This window comes from Protopterus annectens, chromosome 9.part0, assembly GCF_019279795.1.
Source record: "Protopterus annectens isolate FY-2018-M chromosome 9.part0, PAN1.0, whole genome shotgun sequence".
In the NCBI taxonomy this organism is placed as follows: Eukaryota; Metazoa; Chordata; order Ceratodontiformes; family Protopteridae; genus Protopterus; species Protopterus annectens.
This window is the reverse complement of record NC_056743.1, coordinates 702,926,277-702,954,021: the sequence shown is the minus strand read 5'-3', so window position 1 is coordinate 702,954,021 and position 27,745 is coordinate 702,926,277. Positions and strand designations below refer to the sequence as shown.

At 44.9% G+C, this 27,745-nt stretch overlaps 1 protein-coding gene across 4 annotated transcripts in view; it reads right to left on the bottom strand.

Annotated features, from left to right (window-relative positions):
- The window catches only part of BRD2 (bromodomain containing 2), a 1,415,611-nt gene that overhangs the window by 1,369,342 nt on the left and 18,524 nt on the right, over positions 1 to 27,745 (bottom strand). For 2 of the 4 annotated variants that reach the window (XM_044083332.1, XM_044083331.1), the window contains exon 2: positions 25,988 to 26,065. The exons of the other annotated variants lie outside the window; for them this stretch is intronic. In XM_044083332.1, coding sequence (XP_043939267.1) covers positions 25,988 to 26,065 — 78 coding nt within the window. The remainder of the gene's footprint in view (positions 1 to 25,987; positions 26,066 to 27,745) is intronic. 4 annotated transcript variants of the gene reach the window in all.

Below are 27,745 nucleotides of genomic sequence, written 5' to 3'. Positions count from 1 at the left end.
GCCTTAAGGACCTGTAACTACACTCTTCGTGCTGAAGTGATGGCTAGAAGAAGGGCTGTTTTCCAAGAGAGGAATTTTAACTTTGCTGTAGCAGCAGCTCAAAAGGGGGAAGCGTGAGTTTTTCTAATACAAGTTAAGGTCCCAGGCAGGAGTGGGAGCTCTCCTCGGGGGTCTTAGATTCTTAGCTCCTCTCAGGAACTGTTCGACCAGAAGATGAGAGAAGAGGGGTGGCTCGGTATTGCAATGAGCAGATATGGCAGATGCATGAATCTTAATGGATGAGAAGGCTAGGCCTTTTTGGAGCAGCTCTGCTAGATAATCTAGGATTTGAGGTAAGGTGGGCACGGCTGTGTCCTTTCCCTGAGACTGGCTCCAAGAACAGTATCTTTTCTGAATAGGATTTCCTAGTACTACGCCTCCTGGCATTAAGGATGACATCCAGCACCTGTTTGCTGAGGGTTGCTGGTGATTTATTCCGGGAATAAGCCAGGCTTCTAGGTTCAGTGTTTGCAGCTGATGATGCAAAATCTGGCCCTCCTGCTGGGACAGCAGAGAGGGGGGTCTGATACAGGTGGCAGGGTGGCACTGTTGTAAGACTGCATAAAAGTGGGTACCAGTGCTGGCGTGGCCAGTCTGGTGCAATAAGGATTGTTCTTGGCCTGTCCCGTTTGATCTTGAGTAGTACATTTGAGAGGAGGGGCAGAGGGGAAAAGGCATAGATTGAGAGGTTTTCCCATGTAAAGGATAAGGCATCCACTTTCCATACTTGGCTGTGGGGAGCTCTACTGCACATTTAGCTCAATTGATGGTTCTGGGGGGAAGCAGAGGTCCACCTCTGGTGTACCCCACCGGTGGACTAAAAGCTTGAATGAATTGGGTTCCAGTTTCCAATTGTGCGGGTCCAGTAGATTTTTGCTTAAGTTGTCTGCCGGTGAATTTTGTTTGCCTGGCAGGAATTGAGCTTGAAGGTGCACTTGGTTGCTCAAGGCTGTGTTCCACAGAGCCATGGTTAACCTGCAGTGTGGGTAGGAATGAACACCCCTGCTAGTTTATGTACCACATGACTGTGCTGGTGTCTGTCAAGAGTTGTTCTGGAAGGATAAGGTATTGGAAGCCTGTCACAGCATTCTGTACAGCTAACATTTCTTTTTGATTGATATGCAGGTGCATTTGTGCTGGGCTCCATTTGCCTTAAATGCATTGTCCTGCCATGTGAGCCCACCATGCATAGTCTGATGAGTCTCATCAGGGTTTGGGTGGCTGGGGGTAAAAGGGAGTCCCTTGTTGTGGTTGCAGGCCTCTGCCAAAGGAACTCTGTCCTAAGGTAAGGAATGAACAGAACACTTTACAGGTCCTGAGAATGTTGACACCAGAGACTTTTTTAATACATTAAAAGTTTCCTCATATGCAGTCTTGCATATGGAATTAGGAGACTGCATGAGGCCATGAACCCTATGGCATGGAGTATTTTTCTTGCAGATAGCTGGGTTTGGGTGGACAGTAGTTTGAAGTAATTTGTCAAACCTGCTTTTCTGGAGTGAGAAATGCCATCTGGGAAGTTATGTTCAAGCTTGCTCTCAGGAATACAATTTCTTGGCTGGGTACCAGATGTGATGCCTTTTTTTTGATGGTATACCCCAGAAAAGTTAGGAGTCTCTCTACAAATGTCAGGTGCTGAAGTAGCAATTCCTGACTGTCCACCTGAATCAGGCAATCATCCAAGTATGAGTAAATGTGGATGTTTCTCTGCCTGCAGTATGCAATGGCTGGAGCCAAACACTTTGTGAATACCCTGGGCACAGTAGATAAGCCAAAGGGAAGTGCAGAGAACTGACAGTGCATACAGCCTGCCCCGAAACGTACATATTTCCTGCAAGATTGCCTCATGGGGATGTGCAGCTAAGCTTCTTTTAAGTCTAGGGTGACCAGCCAGGAGTCCTTGGCTAGCATAGGCAACTGTTGGAGTGTAAGCATTTTGAACTTTGGTACCACTGGGAAGGTGTTGAGAGTTGACAGATCCATGATAGGGTGCCAGGAATTTTCTTTTCTGGGCACCAGAAACAATCTGGAGTACCCTTTGCTCTGTTGGAACAGGCTGAATAGCACTGATACTGAGAAGAGAAAGTACTTGCTTTTGGGCCTCTGCCCACTGCTTTGGGGGAAGGTCTGGCAATCCATTTGGGGTTGGCAGTGAATGGATGTGGAATCTGTATCCCTGTGATACACTGTTTAAGCTCCAATGGTCCTGGGTAATGTATACACATTTGTTTTGCATGCAGGACAAGTTTTCCTCCTGGGGTGCAAGTACTTGGACATGGCTGGGAAGGAGGCAGAAGTCATTGTGAACTTTTTCCACAAGAGAGTGGCTTACCACTCCCTGTTTTTGAGGTGGGAGCACTAAATTGTTTAGATCTCTGAATACCATAAGACTGTAATCTTTGTGGTCTGTTGCCCCTGGGTTTGGACTGAAGGCCTGGGCAGGACTGGAAAAGTACAGTTGTGTACATGTACCATAAATGTAGATGTTAGAGTGTATTCACTGTTGCAGTCATTACATTTGGGTCATCTGCTGGCAGGCTGCCCTCAGTTGGCCTGATTAACAAAGTCTTGGGTCCTGCATCGGTTGCTGTCCCTTCTTCTATGCCATCAGGTTGTAGGTCGTCATGAGTATAAAACATGCAGTCGATGCCATTACATCAGTTTTTCTTGCCCCTAATGGGGAGCAATTAGATATAAACATACAACGAAATACCTCCAACAAAAAAGCAAATACGCCAAAAAGGCTTTTTTGCAAAGTAATGGAAAGTAGAGGTATCGCCAAAAGAAGTTAGGGGGCTGGATGGAGGGTAACCAGGACTGAAACAGTGAATCCCAAGACTCTGGTATTCAGGCAGACTGAGGGCTTCCTGAAGGCAGATAACCCAAGTGTGAGGACTGCAACAGTGAATACACTAACATCTACATTTAAGCTAAGTGTACACAACTGTACCATGTTCTTCGTGTTTCATTGTTGCAGTCATTACATTTGGGTAGATTCCCAAAGCTGCGGTTAGGAGGAGGAATTTAGATAGCATTAGGACCAGCTATAAGGCCCTGCAAGACTGCAATGGCAAAGCCAGCTTTGGATTTACAGAAAATTGGCAAATGGTAATGCTTGGTGAAAGTATGTACAGAACTCCAGGTAGCAGCTTCTAGGATGTCCTGGTAGGAACGCCTCTGAGAAAGACTGTAGAGATAGATACAGCCCTGGTGGAGTGAGATCCGATCCCCAGGGGGAAAGATTTCCATAGTGCTTATAGCAGAAATTAATGCAATGGCCTATCCATTTAGAAATGGTTTGCTTTGAAATAGCCTTCCCCTCTGCCCCTGCAGCAAATGCTACCAGCAGTTATTCAGATTTCCTTTGAGGTTTAGTCCTGTCCAAGTACAATCAGAGTTGTCTGTGCACATCTAAGGAATGCAATATCCGTTCTCCTTTATTCTGTGGATTGGGAAAGAAGGTTGGAAAATGAATGGACTGATTAAGAGCCACACTGGATACCACCTTGGGCATGAAGGATGGATTGGTTCTGAGGGACACTGTCCACATGAAAGATGATGAAAGGCTCCACTGCCATAAGTGCATGCAATTCAGATATCCTTCTAGCTGAAGTGATTGCTAAAAGGAAAGCCGTTTTCCAAGAAAGACATTTTAGGTCTGCAGTAGCAAATGGTTCGAAAGGAGGTAGAGTGAGTTTTTCCAAAACAAAGTTAAGGTCCCAGGCTGGAATTGGGAGCTCTCCTGGGTGGTCTTACATTTTTGGCCCCTCTGAGGAAGTGCTTGAGCAGTGGATGAGAGAAGAGGGAGGGGTTCTGTGTTATAATGAGCTAAAATGGGTGAGGCGTGGATTTTAATGGAGGAAAAAAAACAGGCCCTTGTGAAGCATCTCTGTTAAGTATTGTAAAATCTGAGGTAAATTGGACTCTGCTGTGCTCATCCCTTGAGATTGGTTCCAGGCACAGAATCTTCCATTTTCCAGCATAAGATTTTCTAGTGCTAGGCCTCCTTGCCTCTAAAATGATATCCATCACAGGTTTACTGAGGGATGGTAAAGGACAGCGTGTAATTAGCCAGGCTGAAAAGTTCAGAATTAGAAGCGGAGGGTGCAGAATCTGGTTCTCCTGTTGGAACAGGGAAGGAGTCTTGAGGCAGGTGCCATGGGTGACAACCATGACACACTGCGCAGAAGGGGGTACCAATGTTGGCGCGGCCAGTCTGGAGCAATCAAAATCATCCTTGATTTGTCCAGTTTGATTTTTAGTAGTACTTTTGGAGAGCGGGGGGGCATACACTGACAGGTTTATCCAGCAGAAGGACAAAGCATCCACTTTCCAGGCTTGTTTGTGGGTAGTCCTCATGCAAAATTTGTCCAATTGGCAGATCTGGGGAGAGGCAAACAGGTCTATATCTGGGCTCCCCCATTTGCTTGTCAATATGTTGAAAATCCTTGGTTCCAGTTTCCATTCGTGTGGGTCCAATAAGGTTTCTGCTTAGTCCGTTTACCAGTGTTATTTAACTTTCCTTACAGGAATTGAGCTTGTAGGTGCACCTGGTAGCTGAAGGCTGTGTTCCACAATGACATGGCTAGTCTGCAGAGGAGGTAAGAATGTGTGCCCCCCTGCTTATGTATCACATAACAGTGGTTTTGTCAGTCTTTACCATTAGTTGTCCTGGAAGAATGTGGTCCTTGAAGGCTGTCAGAGCATTATGTACAGCTAACATTTCTTTTTGATTGATATGCAGGTGCATTTGACTTTGGTTCCATTTGCCCTGAATGCACTTCCCTGCCAGGTGAGCCCCCCCATGCACAGTCTGATGAGTCTGTTGTTAGGGTTTGGATGGCAGGGGGTAGTGTGAAAGGTAATCCCTTGTTTTGGTGAAAGGCAGCTGCCAACCAAAGGAACTCTAGGCGTAGGCAAGGTATGAAGAGAATCATTGCTTCTATATCCTGAGAATGTTGACACCATAGGCTTTTTAAGATACCACTGTAGTTTCCTCAGATGCAGTCTTGCATATGGAATTAGAAGAATGCAGGGGGGCCATGAACCCCAAGGCTTGCAGTATTTGTCTTGCAGATAGCAGGGTCTTTTGTGGCCACTTGAAGTAGGTTGTCAAATGGATTTGTTTCTCTGGCGTGAGGTAGGCCACCTGGGAAGTTGTATTCAAGCTTGTTCCCAGGAATATCATTTGTTGGCAGGGTACCAGGTGTGATTTCTTTTCATTTATGGTGTACCTCAAACAAGTTAGAACCCTTTGTACAAAGACCAGATGATTCAAAAGTATGTCCCGGCTTTCTGCCTGAACTAGACAATCGTCCAGGTATGGGTATATCTGAATATTTCTGCCTGCAAAATGCAATAAACTGCAGTAGATAAGCCAAAGGGCAGGGCAGAGAACTGATAGTGCGCGCAGCCTTCTTTGAAGCATAGGTATCTTGACAATCGTCCAGGTATGGGTATATCTGAATATTTCTGCCTGCAAAATGCAATAAACTGCAGTAGATAAGCCAAAGGGCAGGGCAGAGAACGGATAGTGCGCGCAGCCTTCTTTGAAGCATAGGTATCTTCTGCAAGATTCCCTGATTGGGATGTGCAGGTATGCTTCTTTTAAATATAGTGTTGCCAACCAGGCATCTTTGCCTACCATAGGAAGTAATTGCTGACAGTCAGCATCTTGAATTTTGGAATCTCCAGAAAGGTGTTTAGATCCCAATGGAAATGCTCCCTTGGAGCATGTAAGGTTTCCCCAAAAGAAAAATCCTCTGGAGGGGAAGCAGAGGAAATGGAGTCCTCTGCATCAGAATCCTCATAAGTAGATAAGGGCAAATACAGATCATCAGAAGAATCAGAAAAAAGAATCCTGGTCAGAAGCTTCATAAATCACTTCAGTCCTAGGCCTCTTAGAAAGGGGGGGGGGTTGGCTACCCTCGATTAGTTATTAGATCTTTCAGCCATTATTATCATTTGTTTTTTAGGCAGAGGCCTGAGCATGTGGCCTGGGAGTTGTTTTTTTAGGCATGGTTCGAGATTTAGGCCTAAGAAGGCAGCGTCTGTTTAATATGCAAGCCCGAGGGTTAAATACACCCCCAGAAGCCAGTGGCTCATGACCCATCCAAGGTAGAGACATCCGCGGGTTCCATAGTTGAAGCATCTCGTGGCATATCGGACTCCGAATGAGTCTCAGTAGAGGCCTGCGAATCAGAAGTAGCAGGTATCAGGGGCTGCGAATGCACCTCGAGTACCAGCGAACTGGCGACTGGCTTAGGAAAAGCATCGCTGACAGTTTTGGACCTCGGCGGCCTGTCTCTGTCTTATTCTTTGTGTTTTTTTCAGAATCCCGGTATTCGGATAGCTAACCGACATTTCTGGATAATTAAACAGAGAACCGAAATATTTAGAAGCAAAATATATAGACGACGGACAGTGCACTGATTAAATGAAGCACAAAACCGACAGCAAGGTATGTCGTGGTCAGGGCCTAGGCAAGGAATACAGTACGAATGAAAATCTCTAGGTATTTGCTTTCCACAAGTAATGCAATTATTAACTTTTACTGACATCAGAACGGAGCAAAAAAAAAAAAAAAAAAGTTTCCCCAACGGGTACTTATCTTTAGTTTAAGACTTCTGCTCTGAAACTCGAAAACAAAAATTTCAGGAGTTGGCCGACCGGCACTTGCAAACTGCTTCTGCTTCGGGCACTGCACGGCAAGAAAGACCGATGTAATGGCATCGGCTGTGTGTTTTATACCGCTAACGACCTGACGTCATGGAAGAAAAGACAGCAACCAACACAGGACCTAAGACTTCATTAATCAGGCCAACTGAGGGCTACCTGAAAGCAAACAACCCAAATGTAATGACTAACAGTTAAACACGAAGAAGATGGACCAGTTCTTCGAAGGCCAATGCCTACTGAAACTAGGTGGCTGTACCTACAAGAAATCTTTAACAGTTTGCATAGATTTAGCTTTTTCCTCCATCTTTTTAAGAACGTCCGTTTTTGTGCCCAACATTCTTGATTTAAATGGAACATTAGTAATTTTGCTTCGACATGGTCTGGCAAGATTTGTTCCTTCAGACAAGCATGCCTTCTCAGAACAGACCCAGTGACAGCAGCCCTGCAAGATGCTTTTAAGGCATCAAAACCACACTGCAAGGTACGTTTACCAATTTGGTTAGCAGAATGCATCAACTCTTGTAAATCTTTATTTTCTGCACAATCAAAAATCAACATGTTTTGTTTAATTAGTTCCATAATATGCTGCTGGTACTTAAACATGTGAAACTGGCAATTTAAAGCTCTGATGGCAAGCATAGCGGAGGTATATACCTTCTTACCCCATCTGTCTAAAGCCTTAGAATCCCTGTCCGAGGGGGTAGGGTTTTTGGTTGTAGTAGCCTTAATACCTTTAGGTCCCTGGGAAATGGTCTCTGGATCCGCAGTAGGATTTTTAAATAGGAATTTGAGAGAGTCCGGTACTCTGTAGTACCAGTCAGGCTTTCTAGGAGCTGGAGGTAAAGTATCAAGAGGCAAGACTTGCTTCCATTAAGACCTCATCTACAATATCCAGAACAGTGGGTATAGCCAGAGGCCTGTGCTGAGGTAAGTCTAAAAATTCCCAGTCTCTTTTTTGACAGAGGGTAGTCCTGGCATTCCAAGCTCTCTTAGGATATGCAAGGTTTCACCAAAAGAAAAGTCCTCTGGCGGGGAGGCAGAGGGAATGGAATCCTCTGCATCTGAATCCTCATAGGTGGATAAGGGTATGGCCTGATAATCAGAGGGGTCTGTCATCGGACTCGTGGTCTGTAGAATCAGAAGGAAAATCAATTATTTGTGGGGGAAGGCTGGCTTCCCCTAATTAAAGCAATGAAGTCTTCAGCCATTCTAAGCATTTGTTTCTGAGGCATGGGAGCTTGAGAATGTGCTTTGGTCATTGGTTTCCTAGGTGTAGTGCGAAATCTGGGCCTGAGAAATTCTGTAGTTTTAGTCAAAAACAAAACTAGTCTATTACGAACATCGGAAGGCCTGAATACACCCTCAGAAGCCGGTGCCTGCACAGCGGCTCTGGACCCATCCAAGGTATAGACATCTGCAGGTTCCACAGTCTAAGCATCTCGGGCATACCAGACTCCAAATGGGTCTCAGTAGAGGCCTGCGAAATCATCTCACCGAGTACCGTCGTTCTGGCGACCAGCTTAACGGAAGCATCGTCTGCAGTTTTGGACCTATGCAGTCTGTCTTTATCTTTACTTTTTTTGGAGGATCGGTAGTCAGATGGCTCATCGAAGCCATTCTGGAATACAGAGAACAAGTGCAAAAAAAATCAGCAACAAAGATAGCCCGACACAGTTCGGATGTTGAACAAGGCACAAAACCAACAGGGAGGAATGTTGTGGTCTGTGCCTAAACAGGTGATGCCGTAAGAATGAAAATCTCTGAGAGGTATTTGCTTTCCAAATGCAAGACAATCGTTAACGTTTTCTGACATTGGTTAGAGCAAGAAAAAAGGGGTATTCAGCTTTACAAGACTTCAGGTTTGAAACTCGAAAAATGAAAGTTTCAGGTAGCCAACCGGCACTTGCAAACTGCTTCTGTTTTGGGCTCCCGCACGGCCATAAAAGCTGATTTAAATGGCGTCAGCTGCATGTTTTATACCCCTGACAACCTGACATCATGGAAGAGGCGACAGCATCCGACAGAAATCTTAAGACTCTTGTATACGGGCCAACTAAGGGCTACCTGCAGGCAGATAAACCAAGTGTGATTACTGCAACAGTGAAACATTAACATCTAGGGGCCATCTAGGATGCCCTGTCAAGAATGCAGAGGCAAACCCTGCCGGGATTTTAGAAAATAGGCAGGTGGCAATGCTTGGTGAAGGTACGAACAGATGTTTAGGTGGCAGCCTCCAGAATATCCCTAGTGGGGACTCCTCTGAGAAAAGCTGCACAGGTAGAGGCTGCTCTGGTGGAGTGAGTCCTGACTGCCTTGGGGGGGGATTTCCATGTTTGTAGCAGAAATGGATGCAGTGTGCTTTCCATCTGGAGATGGCGTTGCCCTCTGTACCTGCAGCAAAACTAACTAGCAACCGATCAGACTTTCTGAAGGATTTAGTCCTGTCTACATAGAATCGGAGCTGTCAGTGCACATCTAGAGAGAGCGTGTTGGATCCTTTCCTCCTTGTTCTGTGGATTAGGGAAAAAGGTGGGCAGATGAATGGATTGGTTGAGAGCCACACTGGACACCACTTTGGGCATGAAGGATGTGTTAGTCCTAAGGGACACCCTGCCAGCATTGAAGATGATTAAGGGCTCTACAGCCATGAGTGCATGCAGCTCTGATACTCTTCTGGCTGAAGTGATGGTCAGAAGGCGGTCTTCCAGGAGAGAAAAACTGTTGAAGATGCTGGTTCAAAGAGGGGGCAGGGTGAGCTTTTCCAACACAAAACATAGGTCCCAAGCTGGGGTTGGTGCTCTTCTGGGTGGCCAAGTTGCTAGCTCCTCTTAGGAACGGTTTAATGACAGGATGCGAGAAAAGAGGGTGCTCAGTGCTGAAATTAGTAGATAGCAGAGGTATGAATTTTAATAGAGGGAAAGAAAGACCACTGTGAAGGTCAGCTAGGTAATCCAGGATGAGAGGTAGGGAGGGCTGTGCTACAATCGCCTCCCTTAGCCTGAATCCAGGTGCAAAACCTTTTCCATTTGCCAGCACAAGACTTTCTAGTGCAAGAGTGTCTAGCCTCACATACAACATCTAGAACCTGTTTACTGAGATTGGCAACTTGATCAGTGGTTAAGGAATAGGCCAGGCTGCCAAATAGAGGGTCTGCAATTGGGGATGCATGAATTCTCCTTCCCTCTGGGTCAGGAGGGTTGGGGTCCGAGGGAGATGTCATGGTGGCAGTGGGGGAAGGTTGTGCAGCAGTGAGTACCAGTGCTGGCGAGGCTAGTCTGAAGCAATCAGTGGTCCTTGGTTTTTCCTCCCTTATTTTGAGCAGTACACTGGTAATGAGAGGTAGTGGGGGAAATGCATAGACCGAAAGGTGGACCCAGGGGAAGGACAGGGCACCCACTTTCCAGGACCTGCAGTGAGACTCCCGGGTGCAGAAGCTGCTGAGCTGATGGCTGGAGTGGGAAGCAAAGAGGTCGACCTTCTGGGTAGCCCACTTCTGAGTTAATAGGGTGAAGGTTCTTTGGTCTAGCTGCCACTCATGTGGGTCCAGAAGATTTCTGCTCAAGTTGCCTGCCAGAGAGTTTAGAGAGCCTGACAGGAATTGTGCTAACAGGTGTAGTTGCATGGCTAAGGCTGTGTGCCAAAGGGTCACGGCGAGCCTGCATAGAGGGTAGCAGCGAGTTCCTCCTTGCATGTCGATATACCACATCACAGTGGTATTGTCCGTTTTGATCAGGAGAGCCCCTGGGGAGAAGGGGCCTGAAAGCTGTCAATGTGTGCTGGACAGCTAACATCTCTTTTTGGTTGATGTGCAGATGTATTTGCTGTGGGCTCCATTGGCCCTATATGCACCTGTCATCCAGGTGTGCACCCCAGGTATAGTCTGATGAGTCTGTGGCGAGGGTCTGGGCAGGGAGAAAAAGTCCCTTGTTGCGAGGAGCATGCTGCTGCCCACCAAAGAAAATTTCCCCTTAGGCAAGGTATCATTCGTTTAAGTGTTTCCAGGTCTTGAGAGAGTGTTAACACCAAATGCTTTTTAGGTACCACTGAAGTTGCGTCCTATGCAGTCTGGCATATGGAATAAGCAGAATGCAAGATGCCATGAACCCCAAAGCTTGCAGGATTTTCCTTGCAGATAACCGTGTTCAGGTGGCTAGTTGAGAGAAGTAGGTTATCAGGTAAGTTTGCTGTTCTGGTGTAAAGAATGCCATCTGGGATGCAGTGTCCAGACTTGCTCCCAAGAATATAATCTTTTGGGTGGGCACTAGTTTGGATTTCTTTTAGTTGATAGTGTATCCTAGGGAGGTTAGTAGGAACTTTACAAAAGGCCAGGTGCCTGAGCAGCTTTTCCTGTCTGCCCGAATCAGGCAGTCGTCCAAGTATGGGTAAATTTGTATATTTCTGCAAAAAGCAATGTGGGGGAGCCAGACATTTGATGAAAAGGAGATAAGCCAAACGGAAGCTGAGAGAACTGAAAGTGCAGAGATCCTGCCCTGAAACATGGGTATTTCCTACAGGATTCCCAGATTGGGATGTGGAGGTAGGCCTCTTTTAGGTCTAGGGTGACTAGCCAAGCATTCTTGGAGAGTATAGGCAGTAGTTGCTGGAGGGTGAGCACTTTGAATCTTGGTATCACCAGGAAGGTGTTTAGAATGGATAGATAAAGGATGGGGTGCCAGGTGCCCTCTTTTCTGGGTACCATGAAAAGTCTGGAGTAGAAACCATGGCCTGTTCTGCAGGAATGTGCTCTATTCCCCTCAGAGAGCAGGGAAAGGACTTGCTTTTTTGCCTCTGCCCACTGGTTAGAAGGAAGATCTGGGAACCCTTTTGGGGTTGGGAGCGTGTGGAAAGAAAATTTGTATTCCTGGGACAAGGACCCAGCAGTCGTTGGCAATGGTGGCCCAGGTGCTTGCATGGAAGGAGAGAGTTTTCCTGCTAGGGGCAAGTGCAGATGGCCACAGAGAGAGGGTGGAAGTGTAGAGTCATTGTGAGTTCTTACCATGGGGGGGTGGCTTTGTACTCCCGGGTTTAGAAGTGGAGGAACTCCATTGCTTTGATCTCTGCATTCCCTGTGACTGCTGTTGGGGGGGGGGGGGTCTGTCTGCTTCCCCAGGGTCTGGGCTGAACTGACCTGGAGGGAGCAGGAAAGGACCAGTGCTTAGAGGAGCAATGCCTACTGAACCTGGGTGGCTGTACCTATAGAAAATCCTTAACAGTCTGCATAGATTTAGCTTTTTTTAAGCATTTGAGACTGAGGCAAGAAAGCAGGTGTCTGAGACTGTCAGTTTCTTTGTCGTGGTTCGTACCCTGGGCCCTAGAAACTCTATTTTCGAAAAAAAACGGTAGATGCGAAAGTAGTAGTAGGTTTGCATCGAGAATCGGTAGTGCAAAGTACTTCCTTGGAAGCCAGTGCCTGCTCAGCAGCTCTGGATCCATCCAAGGTAGAGACAACCCCAGGATCCTTAGACGAAGAAGAGGATTGCGGCATACCAGACTCTGAAAGGGTCTCGGTAGCGGCCTGTGAATCCACAGAAGCGGGCATCAGGGGCTGAGAAAGCACCTCACTGAGGACCGAAGAACTGACAACTAGCTTAACGGAAGCTTAGTCTGTAGGTTTGGCCATGTGCGGTCTCTGTCTTTATCCTTACGTTTTTTGGGAAGATCTGCTGTTGGATGGCTTACCGAAGCCATAGAGAGGACTGAGAGCGAAAATATCAAGCTACAATAAGGGCCCAACAACATACAGTTCTGGCGTTGGAACAAAAGCGACAGCGAGGGACATTGTGGTCTGGCCTAGGCAAGTGACGCAGTACAGGTGAGACAAATGTTAACTTTTTGACATCAGTTCGAGCAAGAAAAAAGGATCCCCAATGGGATACTTAGCTTTGGAAGTCTTCAGCTTCAATTTGGAAGAAGAAACTCCGGTAGCGGCCGACCAGCACTCGTGTGAACTGGTTCTGCTTCGGGCTCCTCGGCAAGAAAGACTGATGTAATGGCGTTTGCTATGACCCGACGTCAGTCCTGAAGCGACAGCAACCAACGCAGAAAAAACAAGTCTCTGGTATTCAACAGTGAAACACTAAGAAAATCAGAAAATGCCAGGAAGCAGAGAAATGCAAAAAACTACTGAAAAGAGAATGGATCGAAATATGGAGACAAGCATCCTTGAGGTCCAGAGACATCAGAAAGGCCTCAGGGAGCAAGAGAGGAAAAAGGGATTTAAGGGACAGCATCCGAAAGGAATGCACCTTCAGAAAGGTGTTTAGATGGAACAGGTCTCCAAGTACCTTCTTTTCTGGGCACTAAAAACAAACATTCTTGAATAAAACCCTTTCCCCCTTTGGAACACAAGCACCTCTGGAATAGTACTCAGACAACAGGTCTCGAAGAACCTCTGGAGAAAAAAGGAAGTTTCTCCACAGGAGACTTAGGAATGCCTATAAAAAGGACCATGAAGTACCCTTGCCAAACGTTTGACAAAACCAAAGAATCCTGGTTGATTCAGAGCCATACAAGAAGAGAAAGGTGGAGAGAAAGAGGAATACGGCTGGGAATGGACAGATAGTCAAGACAGCACCTGGTTTGTCAGGAAAAGGAGGCTCAAGAATCCCTACTGTTTGAATGGCCTTAGCAGGAATCAGTTTACTACCCTTTTTACCTTTAGGAGGAGGGAGACTGCCTACGAACAAAGGCTGGCTTAGAAGGGCAGTATCGCTGAAATTTAGACAGAGGAGCAACAAAAACACGCTTAAGCCTGTAAAGCCTTCCTTTTTTCCTGAAGAGACAAACCAGCAGCTGATTCAAACAAAAGAGAATTATCCAGAGGAGCATCCATCAACTTAGCCTTAATATCATCGAGCAATGGTTGAAGATGAAGCCATGAATATCTCCTCAGAACAGAACCAGAAGTAGCAGCCCTAGAAGAGGCACCTGCTGCATCAGAACTACATTTGATAGAATGACCAACTACCAGAGAGGAATTCCCATGCAAAGAGAGCAGAAGATTTACTTTCAGTGTCTGGAAGATCAGAAAGAATCTGACAAGCCTGAGAAAGAAGAGCCAAGACATACCTAGAGATATGGGTCCGATAATTAATGGCCCTAAAAGCTAGGGTGGCCGAAGTATAAACATTCTTACCCAGCCTATCCATGGTTCTACTTGCCTTGTCAGAAGGCAGCAACGTGGACGAAGGAAGCAATTGGGATGGGTTATCACAGTCTACAGATACCACAGAGGGGTCAGCAGCAGGACATTTAAAACAAAGGAAAAATCCTCAGGCACCCTATAAAACCTTTCAGACTTCATGGGAACAGGGGGCAGAGAATCCGGCACTTTAGAGGCAGTGGAAAAAAACATCCAATAAAGCAGGTGTGACATGAGGAATGACCACAGGTTTAGGAGATTCCATCTGCAGCAATTCACAATACCTCTTATGGATACCCAAAACCTGGCCACAATCCCACTTAAATTCTATCATCCTAGAGATAAGTGTCCCCAAAGGAAATTTCCTCAGTCGGATTATTTAGAGCATGAGAATTCCCCCAGACCCATAGTTTAAAGGAGAAGGAATTTGAGTAGAATAAGCAAGGGAAGCATCATCGGAATCCACCTCAGAAGAATGCAATCCTCTGGGCCTTTTAGGGGAAGAGGAGGACCAAGGAGGAGTAGTAGGAACTGAAACCCCTTGAGAATGCCTCAACAACAGTAAAGCAAACTCCTGAGTAAAGGCCTGCCACTCACTTTGTGGATCCCTAAGAGCAGAACATACATGACGAGTTTTCCGTTTCTTTTTTAAGGCGATATCAGTCCTAGAAACCTGAGAAGGCCCAGACTCAGGATGGCATTCCACAACTGGAGTAGGAACCTCTTCCCTGAAAAGTACAGTTGTGTACACTTAGCATAAATGTAGATGTTGAGTGAATTCACTGTTTCAGTCATTACATTTGGGTAATCTGCTGGCAGGTTGCCCTTAGTTAGCCTGAATAAAGTCTTGGGTCCTGCGTCAGTTGCAGTCTCCTCTTCCATGACATCAGGTTGTCATGGGTATAAAACATGTAGCAGACACCATTTTATTCAGTTTTTCTTGCCCCAGATGTCAGGTGCCCCCCAAATGGGGAGCAAAATCAAACAGAAATATATGAAAATGCACTTTTAACAACAAACTTTACCTTCATCTAAAAGCAAATACACCACAAAGGCTTTAGTATATAGTGAAGGAAAGAAATGGTATAGAAAAGGGGGAAGGTGGGTGGGTAACCCAGACTGCAACAGTGAATACACTAACATCAACATTTATGGTAAGTGTACAAATGTACTATGTTCTTAGTGTTTCACTGTTGCAGTCATTACATTTGGGTAGAATCCCAAAGCTATGGATGGGAGGATGAAACTAAACAGCATTAGGGGCAACTATAGGCCCTGCAGAACTGCAGTGGCAAAGCCTGCCCTGGATTTGGAGAAGAGAGGCAAATGATAATGCTTTGTGAAGGTATGAACAGAGCTCCAAGTAGCAGCCTCTAGAATGTCTTTGGTTGGAACCCCTCTGAGAAAAGCTGCAGAGGTAGAGGCAGCACTGGTGGAATGTGCCCTGATCCCTTGGGCACAGGCTTACCATGGTGCAAGTAGCAGAAACGAATGCAGTGGCTTATCCACTTTGAAATAGTCTGCTTTGATATAGCCTTCCCCTCTGACCCTGCAGCAAATGCTACCTGTAGTTGCTCAGACTTTCTTAGAGATTTGATCCTGTTTAAATAGAATAAGAAGGAGTTATGTACCTACCATAAATGTTCCATGTTCTTCTTCTCGCCTTCTTTCTTGGTTAAGGGTAGTCCAGTTCCCCCTCTGCCTAAGGATTTCAAGGATGTCTGAGAAGGAGACATCCTCATAGGGGGATCTCAGGGACCCTTCAGACTCCTCCAAGTTAGTATCTGAAGTGACTCAGGGGAGTAAACATGCTTCCTCTTGCATTTCCTCTTTTGAGGGGGCTCCTCTGAATGAACAGGGGAGGCCTCTGAAGAGAAAGATACACCCAATGGGGTGCCCTTGAGCGCTTCTTCCCAACGCTTGAGGTCTGGAGGAGGGGCAGAGGTAGAAGCAGGCACCATGGGGGGAGGAGCCAATGAGGGCAACCGTGAGGCTGACTCAGATGCCAGCACACTCCTCATGACCTCGAAGGCACCCCTTCCCGATGCCACGGAAGGCTCCGAAGAGACCGGAATCCTTCCTGGCACAGAGAGACCGCTCTGAAGCGGATGTAGGAGCCGAACTCACCTGTGCCGAAGCTCCGAGAGGGAGAACGGGGTTGGACAAGGGTCCGATGCCACTCGCCCCCTCGGAGCAGACAAGGGAGTCCCGACGCCCAGATCCCTCCAAGGACAGCACCATGGAAGAGATCGGAGCCAACAAAGACACCGAAAGGGGAGGTATCAGTGCTGACGGACCCACGGTTCCAGCCACAGCATGCTCCGGCTCCGAACTCAAGGGATGAGTCGAAGGAGGAACTATTGGGGAAACAGGTAGAGCCGAACCCTGGCGAGGGGGGCTGGATAGCATTTTTGCCAAGGCCTGTGACTTTAAAAGCCTGCTCACCACTCTCTCCAAAACATGGTCAGATAGCCTAGACAACCGAGAAGACAGGGATCAATGACGCCGCCCAGATTGCAATAAGGGTGACCCTGGAGCAGAGTGCATCGACTCCAATGATGGTGATCTGGAGCGTTTCAGACTCCCTGACTGTTCCAACGGAAGAGTTGGGGCCGACATCGAGATAGGTACTTCGGTTCCAGCAAGTTGAAACAGAAGCCATATCCAGCGAAGGCTCCAAGCTGGGAGCCGATGGCTTCGATGGCCTAGAAGGTGTCACTGACCAAGTCTTGGCCGGTGATCCTTCAGGTTTTAGCAAACCCCTCAGGATAAGCTTATTCCTACACTCCTGCTCGGACTAAAGGCGTGACACACCGAGCAACAGTCCTGCAGGTGTAGGGAGCCCAAGCAGTAGATACAAGAAGTGTGACCATCTGTCAGAAACATTTTCTGACAGCATGAGTCTCTCTTCTTGAATCCCGACACTTTTGTGTCTTTAGACATTCCTGTAAAGGAAAATCAAATACAAACAAGTAGAGGGGAGTAGGTAACAAAAAAAAATTCACACAAGTTGCCACACCCTAACAGCACACACACACACAATAATATAAGACCTACAAGCTACCACAATTTACTACAAAGAAAACCTTTATCTACCTTAAAAATAAAACAATAAGCCTCTAACTAAAACTGCTTACTTTGTAAGGTAAACATGGGGTGGGGGAGAGAAAGGAAAAACTCTGAGGAGAAAACAAGTTTTGAAGGGGGTAAAGTCTAACAAACTACTATATAATCTATTCTAAGCTATATAACAATAAAGGTATTTATTTATTTTACATTTGTTAACCGGGCTAGTCTAGCTGGATATATGTCCATTTTCAGTAGAAGCCTGGGGAGAAAAGCTCCAAGCATGAATGGTGCGAAAGTTAACAATGTACAGGCATAAGAAGGATTACAGAATAATTTAGTATTAGTCTTAAAAAGAGAATTCATTAGCTATATCTAACAAATTACAAAAAAGTCCTAAATATAAGAGCAAAGTGAAAATTATGACCCGAGCCAGTAAACGCAACCTCGTAGCAGAAGCGGTAAATGAGATCTGGGTATCAAGCGCCAGGCATCATGGGATATAGGAGGGGGCCTCGAGCCATTAAGCAGCTCTCGAGCGTTTGAAGATGGCAGAGTCGGAGCAGAGGATCGGCTCCGAACCCAACCAGCAAGAATGAAGGCGAGATAGACAACTTAACATTCTTAGTGGTCTGTGTACATACAATTAATGCAGAATCAGCTCCCCCTTGTTCTGTGGATTTGGGTAAAATGTTGGCAGGTGAACTGTCTGGTTAAGAGCCACACTGGATACCACCTTAGGCATAAAAGAAGGATTGGTCCTGAGGGACACCTTGTCCGGGTAAAATGTAATAAAAGGCTCCACAGCCATGAGAGCCTGCAGTTCTGAAACCCTTCTTACTGAAGTGACTGCCGTTTTCCAAGATAGAAATTTTACATCCGCAGTAGCTGCTGGTTCAAAAGGAGGCAGGGTGAGTTTTTCCAGCACAAAATTGAGGTCCCATGCAGGAGTTTGTGATCTTCTGGGAGGCCTTAAAAGTTTGGCCCCTCTGAGATACTGTTTAAGTAGAGGATGAGAAAATAGGGGAGACTCTGTTGTAATGAGCCGAGATGGCAGAGGCATGGATTTTTACTGAAGAGATAGGCCCTTGTCAAGCATCTCAGTCAAATATTGTAAAATATGAGGAATATTGGACTTTGCTGTGTCTGTTCCTTGTGCATGGTTCCAATCTTCCATTTATCAGCATAAGATTTTCTAGTACAGAGAATTGGTAATGCAAAAAACCTGCCTTGAAGCGGAGGTATCTTCTGCAAGATTCCCTTATTGGGATATGCAGGTATGCCTCTTAAGTCTAGAGTCACTAACCAAGCGTTCCTGCCCAGCATAGGCAGTAGCTGTTGTAAAGTCAGCATTTTGAATTTGGGAATGTCCAGGAACATGTTCAAAATCGATAAGTCCAGTATTGGACGCCAAGAATAGTCTTTTCTGGGTACCAGAAAAAAGTAGAATAAAAACCTTGTCCTTTTTCTTTTCTGGTACTGGTCGAATAGCCCCCATATCCATGAGGGACATTACTTGATTCTGAGCCTCTGCCCACTGATTTTGTGGCAGGACTGGCCATCCGTTTGGAATTGACAAAGTATGGAAATTAAATCTGTACCCCTGGGATATTAAGTTTAATGCCCACTTGTCCTGGGTAATTAACTGCAGTCATCACACTTAGGTTGATTCCCAAAACTGACGAAGGGTGGAGACAGTCAAGAAATATTAGCAGGCCTTTTAAGACTACTGTGGCAAATCCAGCTCTGGATTTAGAGAAGACAAGCAAGTGGTAATGCTTGGCGAAGGTGTGTATAGAATTCCATGTTGCAGCTTCCAGGATGTCCCTGATAGGGGCTCCCCTGACAAATGCTGTAGAAGTTGAGGTAGCCCTAGTGGAATGAGTTTTGATCCCCTGTGGGATAGGTTTTCCATGGTGTTTGTAGCACAAATGGATTCAGTGCGCTATCCATTTGGAAATGGTCTGCTTTGAAATGGCCTTGCCCTCTACCCCTGTAGCAAAGCAGACTAGCAGCTGGTCAGTTTTTCTGAAAGGCCTAGTCCTGTCAAGGTAGAACCTGAGCTGTCTTTGCATGTCGAGTGAGGGATCCTTTCCCCTTTATTCCGAGGATTAGGGAAGAAGGTCGGTAAATGGATGGATTGGTTTAAAGCTATACTGGATACCACCTTGGGCATAAATGATGGGTTAGTCCAGAGGGAAACCCTGTCTGCATGGAAAATAATGAAGGGTTCCACAGCCATAAGAGCCCGAAACTCGGACACTCTTCTTGCTGAAGTGATGGCTAGAAGCAAGGCTGTTTTCCAAGAGAGGAATTTTAACTCTGCTGTAGCAGCAGGCTCAAAAGGGTGGAGCGCGAGCTTCTCTAGTACAAAGAGAAGGTCCCAGGGTAGGAGTGGGAGCTCTCCTTGGGGTCTTAAATTGTTAGCTCCTCTCAGGAACTGTTTGATCAGAGGGTGAGAGAAGAGGGGTTGCTCAGTACTGTAATGGAGCTGAAATGGCTGAGGCATGAATCTTAATTGATGAGAAGGATAGACCATTGTGGAGCAGCTCTGCTAGGTAATCTAGGATTTGAGGTAAGGTGGGCACAACATTGTCCTTTCCTTGAGTCTGGTTCAAAGAACAGTATCTTTTCACTTTTCTGAATAGGATTTCCTAGTACTAGGCCTCCTGGCCTCAAGGATGACATCCAGCACCTGTTTGCTGAGGGTTGCTGGTGGTGTATTCAGGGAATAAGCCAGGCTGCAACGTTCAGGGTTTGCAGCTGAGGATGCAAAATCTGTACCAGTGCTGGCGGGGCAAGTCTGGCGCAATAAGGATTGTCCTTGGCCTGTCCTGTTTAATTTTGAGTAGTACTTCTGAGAGGAGGGGGGAAGGAATAGATTGAGAGGTTTTCCCCATATAAAGGATAAGGCATCCACTTTCCATGCTTGGTTGTGGGGATTTCCCATGCAAAACTTGCTCAACTTTTTTTTTTTGGGGGGGGGGGCACCTCTGGTGTCCCATACCTGTGGATTAGAGGTTTGAATGAGTTGGGTTCCTATTTCCACTACTGTGGGTTCAGTTGATTTCTGCTTAAATCGTCTGCACGTGAATTTTGTTTGCCTGGCAGGAATTGAGCTTGCAGGTGCACTTGATTGACTGGAACTCAAGGCTGTGTTCCACAGGGCCATGGCTAACCTGCAGAGTGGGTAGGAATGAATTCTCCCCTGCTTGTTTATGTAACACACAACCGTGGTGTGGTCTGTTTTTATCAAGAGTTGTCCTGGAAGGATAAGGTATTTGAAGGCTGTCAGTGCATTCTGTACATCTAACATTTTTTGATTGATATGCAGGTGAATTTGTCTTGGCCTTCATTTTGCCTGCCATGTCAGCCCCCCATGCATAGTCTGATGCATCTGTTGTCAGGGTTTGGACGGCGACGGGCTGAGTGAAATGGAGTCCCTTGTTGTAGTTGCAAGCCTCTGCCCACCAAAGGAACTCTGTCCTTAGACAAGGAATGATGGGAGTGTTTCCAGGTCTTGAGAATGTTGACACCAGAAACTTTCAAGTACCACTGAAGTTTCCTCATATGTAGTCTTGCAAATGGTGTAGAATGCATGAGGTCATGAACCCTAGGGTTTGCAGTATTTTTCTTGCAGACAGCTGGGTTTTGGTGGCCAGTAGTTTTGATTTAATTTGTCAAATAAACCTGCTTTTCTGCAGTGAGGAATGCCATCTGGGAATTTGTGCTCAAGCTTGCTCCCAGGAATACAATCTTTTGGCTGGGTACCAGATGTGCTTTCTTTTCGTTGATTGTATACCCAAGAGAAGTTAGGAGTCTCTTTACAAACGTCAGGTGCTAAAGTAGCAATTCCTGACTGTGTGCCTGAATCAGGCAATCGTCAAAGAATGGGTAAATTTGAATATTTCTTTGCCTGCAGTATGCAATGGCTGGAGCCAGGCACTTTGTGAATACCCTGGGCGCAGTAGATAAGCCGAAGGGAAGTGCAGTGAACTGATGGTGCACAGAACCAGTCCTGAAACGTAGACATTTCCTGCAAGATTCCCTTATGGGGATGTGCAGATAAAGCTTCTTTTAAGTCTAGGGTGACCAGCCAGGAGTCCTTGGCTAGCATAGGAAGCAGCTGCTGGAGTGTAAGCATTTTGAATTTTGGTACCACCAGGAAGGTGTTGAGAATGGACAGATCCAGAATAGGTCACAAAGCGCTCTCTTTTCTGGGCACCAGAACAGTCCGGAGTAGAAACCCTGTCCCCTTTGCTCTATTGGAACAGGCTGATCAGCCCCGATACTGAGAAGAGAAAGTACTTGCTTTTGAGCCTCTGCCCACTGGTTTGGAGGAAGATCTGGCACCCACTTGGGGTTGGCAGCGAGAGGAAGTAGAACCTGTATCCCTGGGATACAATGTTTAGGACCCATCAGTCCTGGGTAATGTACTTCGTTTTTTGCATGCAGGGCGAGGTTTCCTCCTAGGTGTGCAAGTACTTGGGCATGGCTGGGGGGAAGGATAGACATGCCACTGTGAACTTTTTCCATAACGGGTGGCTTATGACTCCTTGTTTTTGAGGTGGGAGCACTCCATTGTTTAGATCTCGGCATATCCCGAGACAGTAGCCTTTGTGGTCTGTTGCCCCTGGGTTTGGACTGTGAAGGTCTGGGAGGGACTGGAAAGAACCATTTTTTTAGAAGTCCAATGCCTACTGAATCTAGGTGGCTGTACCTGTAAGAAATCTTTAACAGTTTGCATAGATTTAGCTTTTTCCTCCATCTTTTTAAGAACTTTTGCTTTTGGGCCAAACATACATTCTTGGTTTAATGGAGCATCTAGCAATTTTGCTTTGACATGGTCTGGCAAGATTTGTTCCTTCAGCCAAGCATGCCTTCTCAGTACAGAGACAGTGACAGCAGCCCTGCAAAATGCTTCTAAGGCATCAAAACCACACTGCAAAGTAGGTTTACTAACTTGGTTTGCAGAATGCATTAACTCTTGTAAATCTTTATTTTCTGCACAATCAGGAATCAACATTATTTGTTTAATTAGTTCCGTAATATGCTGCTGGTACAGGTACATGTGAAGCTGGCAATTTAAAGCCCTGATAGCAAGAGTTGCAGAGGTATATAACTTCTTACTCCATCTGTCTAAAGCCCTAGAATCCCTGTCTGAAGGGGTAGGGTTTTTGGCTGTAGTGGATCCACAGAGGAATTTTTAAAGAGAAAATTTGAGAGAGTCAGGTACTCTGTAGTACCGGTCAGGCTTTCTAAGAGTTGGTGGTAAAGCATCAGGGGTAAGACTGGATTTGGCCTGTGCTGAGGCGAGTCTAAAAATTCTGAGTCTCTTTTTGGACGGTGGGTAGTCCTGGCATTCCCAGTGGAAATGTTCTTTTAGGTATGCAAGGTTTCACTGACAGAAAAGTCCTCTGGAGGGGAGGCAGAGGGAATGGAATCCTCTACATCTGAATCCTAATAGGTAGATAAGGGTATGTCCTGGTAAATCAGAAGGATCAAGCTCATCAGACTCATGATCTGAAGAATCAGAAGGAAAAATGAATTATTTTGTCTTTTAGAGGGGGAAGGCTGGCGTCCCCTAATTAAAGTAGTAAGTTGTTCAGCCACTCTAAGCATTTGTTTCTGTGGCATGGGAGCTTGAGGATGCACTTTGGTCGGTTTCCTATGCATAGTGCAAACTCTGGGCCTGAGAAACTCGGTAGTTTTAGTCAGAAATGAAGTAGTCTGTTTAATACGAACATCAGAAGGTCTGAATACACCCTCAGAAGCCGGTGCCTGCACAGCGGTTCCAGAACCCCTCCACAGACAACCACAGGTTCCATAGTCGAAGCATCTAGCGGTATTCCAGATGCAAAAAGGGTCTAAGTAGAGACCTGCAAATACGTAGAAATGGGTATCAAGGGCTGCAAAAGTGCCAGACTACCGGGGGACTGGCAACTAGCTTACCGGAAGAGTCATCGGCTGTTTTGGAGCTATGTGGTCTGTCTTTATCCTTACTTTTTTTCAGATCACTTGTTATCGGATGGCTTATCGAAGCCATTTTGGAATACGGAGAACGAGAGCAAAATAATTTAGTAACAAAGATAGCCCGATGATGAATAGTGCAGGCATTAAACAAGACAGACAGCGGAACGTCGTGCTCTGGGCCTAAGCAGGTGACGCAGTTGAGGTATTTGCTTTCCACAGGCAAGACAATTAAGTTTTTTCCGACATCAGTTAGAGGAAGAAAAAAGGATCCCCAACAGGGTACTTCGCTTTAGACTTCAGGTTTGAAACTCCAACAACGAAAATTTCAGGTAGCGGCCGACCAGCACTTGCGAACTGCTTCTGCTTCGGGCTCCCGCCCGGAAAGAAAAGCTGATGTAATAGCATTAGCTGCATGCTTTATACCCCCTGAAGACCTGATGTCATGGAAGAGGCGACAGCATTCAGGTCAACTGAGGGCTACCTGCAGGCAGATAACCCAAGTGTGATGACTGCAACAATGAAACACGAAGAACATCCCATGTTATGCCAGAGACTGAAATTGACAGTATCTCCTGCCTAGTCCTTTCAGGATTTTATTTAAAGGGTGGAAATATGTTTGAAAAAGCAGAGTTGGTCCATCTAAAATTGGGCAAAACATTTCAAAGGTTGTCTCACAAGAGGGAAAAAAGTGTTGAAAAAGAAACAAGCACACAGGGCCTCTGGTACAAAAGAATGGCAAATGGAACAGGGCTTTTATATGTGTTCCACTCCTAGAAAAGGTGTTGGGTATGCAGTCTTCACATGGGATTCGCCTAGCACATTCACAGTTACCCCTCTTAGATGACATCTAATGCAGTTTAAATATACGAACCAACCACAGTACACAAATATTTAAATTGTACAACACTTGAGAACCATGAAAAATACTGGTATTTGTAGGAAAAAAATGTTACATCTTACTGTATCTCAGTTTTAAAGCACTGTTTAAACAGTCATTTAAATCTGGTTTTCTTGTGACAAACAGATTTCCCAGATTAGACCACAATACTTCAGTAAGGTTTTCAACCACCCCAGGGTCAGTCACCTTGTCAATTACACCTAATTTAATATTTACAGTAGATGTGCCAGGACAATTTCCAGTGCGTTAAAAAAGCATGTTATTTTCCTTTTACTTAGGAATATTAGGCAAACACTCAAATTCTCTTTAAAGAGCATTCAGTCTTCCACACACAAGTCTCCACAGTCCTGGCACACACTAATGTGCAACTACTCCAAAAGTGGGACAGTTAGCAAAAATAGTGGTCACTAATATACTCAATGGGAAACGTGCTGCCATCCAACACATACATACCTATGATAATTACAAAAAAAAAAAAATCAACACTTCCAAGTACTAGGTCTCTTCACACTAACCATTCGACTGCCCTTAGAATTCTGCTCAATTTTGTCTTTCAAATTAAGGTCTCTTAAAAACAAAAAGCGACCGCTCTCCAGTACTGTTCAAAAGCAATAGCTCAATGTCCTAACCCATCACGTTCCAGCTCCTACAAAAGCAAACAACTTTAATTAAAAAAAAGAAATATTGTTCTAACTTTCACTGAGGTGTTAAATCAGTTAGTCAAAGGGGATGTAGTCACAGAGACGAGTGTCTACTGCAGAGGGAACTGCTACCCAGCATAAAGGCATATTTAGAAAATCTTCCCAGAATGACATCCAACACACGAGGTTTTCAGGGTGTTCTCTGTCTGAACATTGTACAAAGGGTGTCTGATGAACTCGTGTAGACAACAGCACTTGGCACAAGCGTGTGTTTTATATTTTGTATTTTAATAAACACATTTTCATCTTCTGAGTACAGTGAAGTCTTGGTTTCCTTTGTCGCAAGCAGCCTCCTTGCTATTTTGATTAGTGGTGTTTCATTTATACAAGTTTACTGCCTTTTTTGGTTTATATGTTTAAGGAATGGGCGAACCCCCCCCCCCCCCAAGGCAAACCAAAAGCTTTGATGGATACGTATCCAAGTAAATGTAATGAAACTGCCAAAGACAAAAATCATCATGAATTCCATAATTACCAATGGGCAGGCTCAGAGCAGCAAAGTTGCTCTTAAGCCAAAATTCACATAATGGAGAAATGAGGAAAAAAGAAAAACACTAGATGGCATGGAAGTAGGGCGGAATAAACATCTAAGTGGTGGTCCCAGAAACCCCCACCCCCCGAAATGAGGTGAAACAGAAAGGCATTACTGCCAAAAAAGCCAGCACTGGAAATAGCACCTGGGTACTAGAAGGCTTACAACCAGAAAGGCCAGACTTTGTGGAAGTCTGTAGTACTACCACAGTAAATATAGGAACCACAAAAGCAGATATCAAAGGCAATAAGGTTTGTGCAGGCATTAATATTAATAATGCAGGTAAGACTGTGCCTGCGAAAGTACAGTGCAAGGAGGAACCAAAAGATGGGAACCCCTGACATCTAAAGACCACAACACCACAATCACATACAGACTGGCAAGCACCCACTTTCAGGCTCGCAGAAGAAAATTCATCGGACTTGTAATAGCCCTGTGCCTTTTGCAGTACTATCTCTTTAGGGAGGTAAGGTGCTACTGCATGGCAAAAAATTTAAAAGAAAATGGAGATTTGTTAATGGACACTGTGTTGAGGAAAGGCATGTCAGCAGCTTGGCAGGCAGCCAGTTACTAAAAGTTACAGTATCAGGACTTTCATACTTATCATGGCTTACTTTACATAGTCCTCAAATGGTGGAAAAGTACTTTATAGCCACTACTCGGCTTATTATCTAACATAATTTGGGAGTCCCTACTGCATTTCAGTTCTTCTCACATTCTGCAGTAACAGAAACTTGATTTTACTCTATTCCTACATACAAAGCAACATCTATCAACACAAGTTTTAAAACCAGATTCTTAAAACAAGCCACAAGTTTCTCACATTAAAGCAGAATACGCAATTAAAATCAAATTATTCTACTTAACTTTAAGAACCCCAATCTTCCCCTTCACATTCTATACAGTTTCACAAACAGTAAGGACCCCAAACATTAAAATATATACCTTAAGCATTTTACCTGATGTTAAAATCTGTCCCACCGTACAAATCTTCAAATTCCTTCCTTGTGTCTGTGAAGAAAATCTCACCCAACAGCCTGATGAAATAAGGACATAGGGATTTTTTCACCACTGCTACAATTTACAGTATGCAATCTTTAAGATCAAAACTGGCATTCAGATTGTTGACTTTTTATGAAAAAGTAAAAAAAACAAAATGCTACAGAAACACTACACAACAAAACAAAATGTACATACAAAAGGGGAAAAAAAGGGTCATGTGTCTTCACAGCTGCAACTTAAAAATGTCAAACATATCAGTTTTATTAAGTTTGCCTAAATCAGATCAAAGTGTGCTAATTTGCTGAAAACCTGCTCCCTACAAAGTGTACACCACAATGCAGAAAAGTAAAATTAAAGTTCCAAGAATCCGTCTCTACTGACCCACAGCTCATGTTTTTGCACACACATTTAATCAATCAGAAGACAGATCTGAGCTAAAAGATGAACTATAGGGCCCAACAGGCATAACAGCATAGCAGTCTTGGCCACACCAAGTACGTTCAATAAAATAACTAGAAAAGAGACTGCTCGACCCCAACTCCAGTACTCTAAATTTACTGCCCACTGATGGGTTACACAAAACATTCTAAAAATCAAATTTTCATACAGCTGCCATCCAAAGAGTGAAAAGGACCACTCGTGTGCATTATTAGCTGGTCATGAAGAAATCCCCTCCTCATAAATACATTACTTCTCTGGAAATTAGACCACCACATAACTCTTACACAAGGTTTCCAATGGTGAACAGTTTTGGGTGGGCCGCAGTCATGGGTAAAAACCCACATGGAAGATTTTGCATACTAAGTAATGCACATACAAAAAAACAGCATACTTTTTTTTTTAAATCAATTAATCCAAAAATATCTTAAAATCATATCCTACTTGCAACACTCAAAAACAAACAAAATCCCTACACACTTCACTATGGCAATTCTTGTGGAATCTGCAGTAAACAAATCATTTTCAAGAATGTTTGAGGTCCATGACATTGGACATACTGAACAGAATCAGAGCACATGCAGATGACCATCATGCACAGAACTGGAAAGTAATGCACTCAGTACCAGGCACATCCTAAAGCATCACCACTTGTTACTACTGAAGAACATGCAAGACCTCAGCCCCCACCCCCCCAATCACCTTACTTAGACTACTAAAAATGTGCAGTTCTGCCACAGTATTAAACTCCATCATCTGGCACCATGACGCAGTCTGCTCAACTGTCGCCCAAACGAGAGAATAAATTCTTTACATATTTTTTTTTTAATAGTCAAATTGTGTGTGCTGCTATGTATTATAAAAGTAAAAGAAAAATCAGTGACTTATAAAAGTAAAAATGAGATGCAGACTGATAAATGGGCTTAAAATACTGCACCAAAAAAATTATACTACTATTAACAGTAATTTTGATCTGAAAAAAACTATGGAACACATTTGATTTGATTATCAATTAATGACTTTTTGGTTAAACTGTTTAAACAGACATGTGCAGGGTCTCATAACATTTCTTATATTGATTCAGCTTCTTCTGCAACTCTGGTGTTGGTGAATGCTGATGTGTCACCCAAAACGTCATGATTGTGTCAACTTTTGACACGTGTCACAGGTTCGCAATTACTGGCTTAAGCAAAGAACCCAAACCACACTTCCTTATCATAAGAACTAGTCTCTGCTGATTTAGTCTTGCAGCAAACCAGGATGCCCCTCTTTCCCTA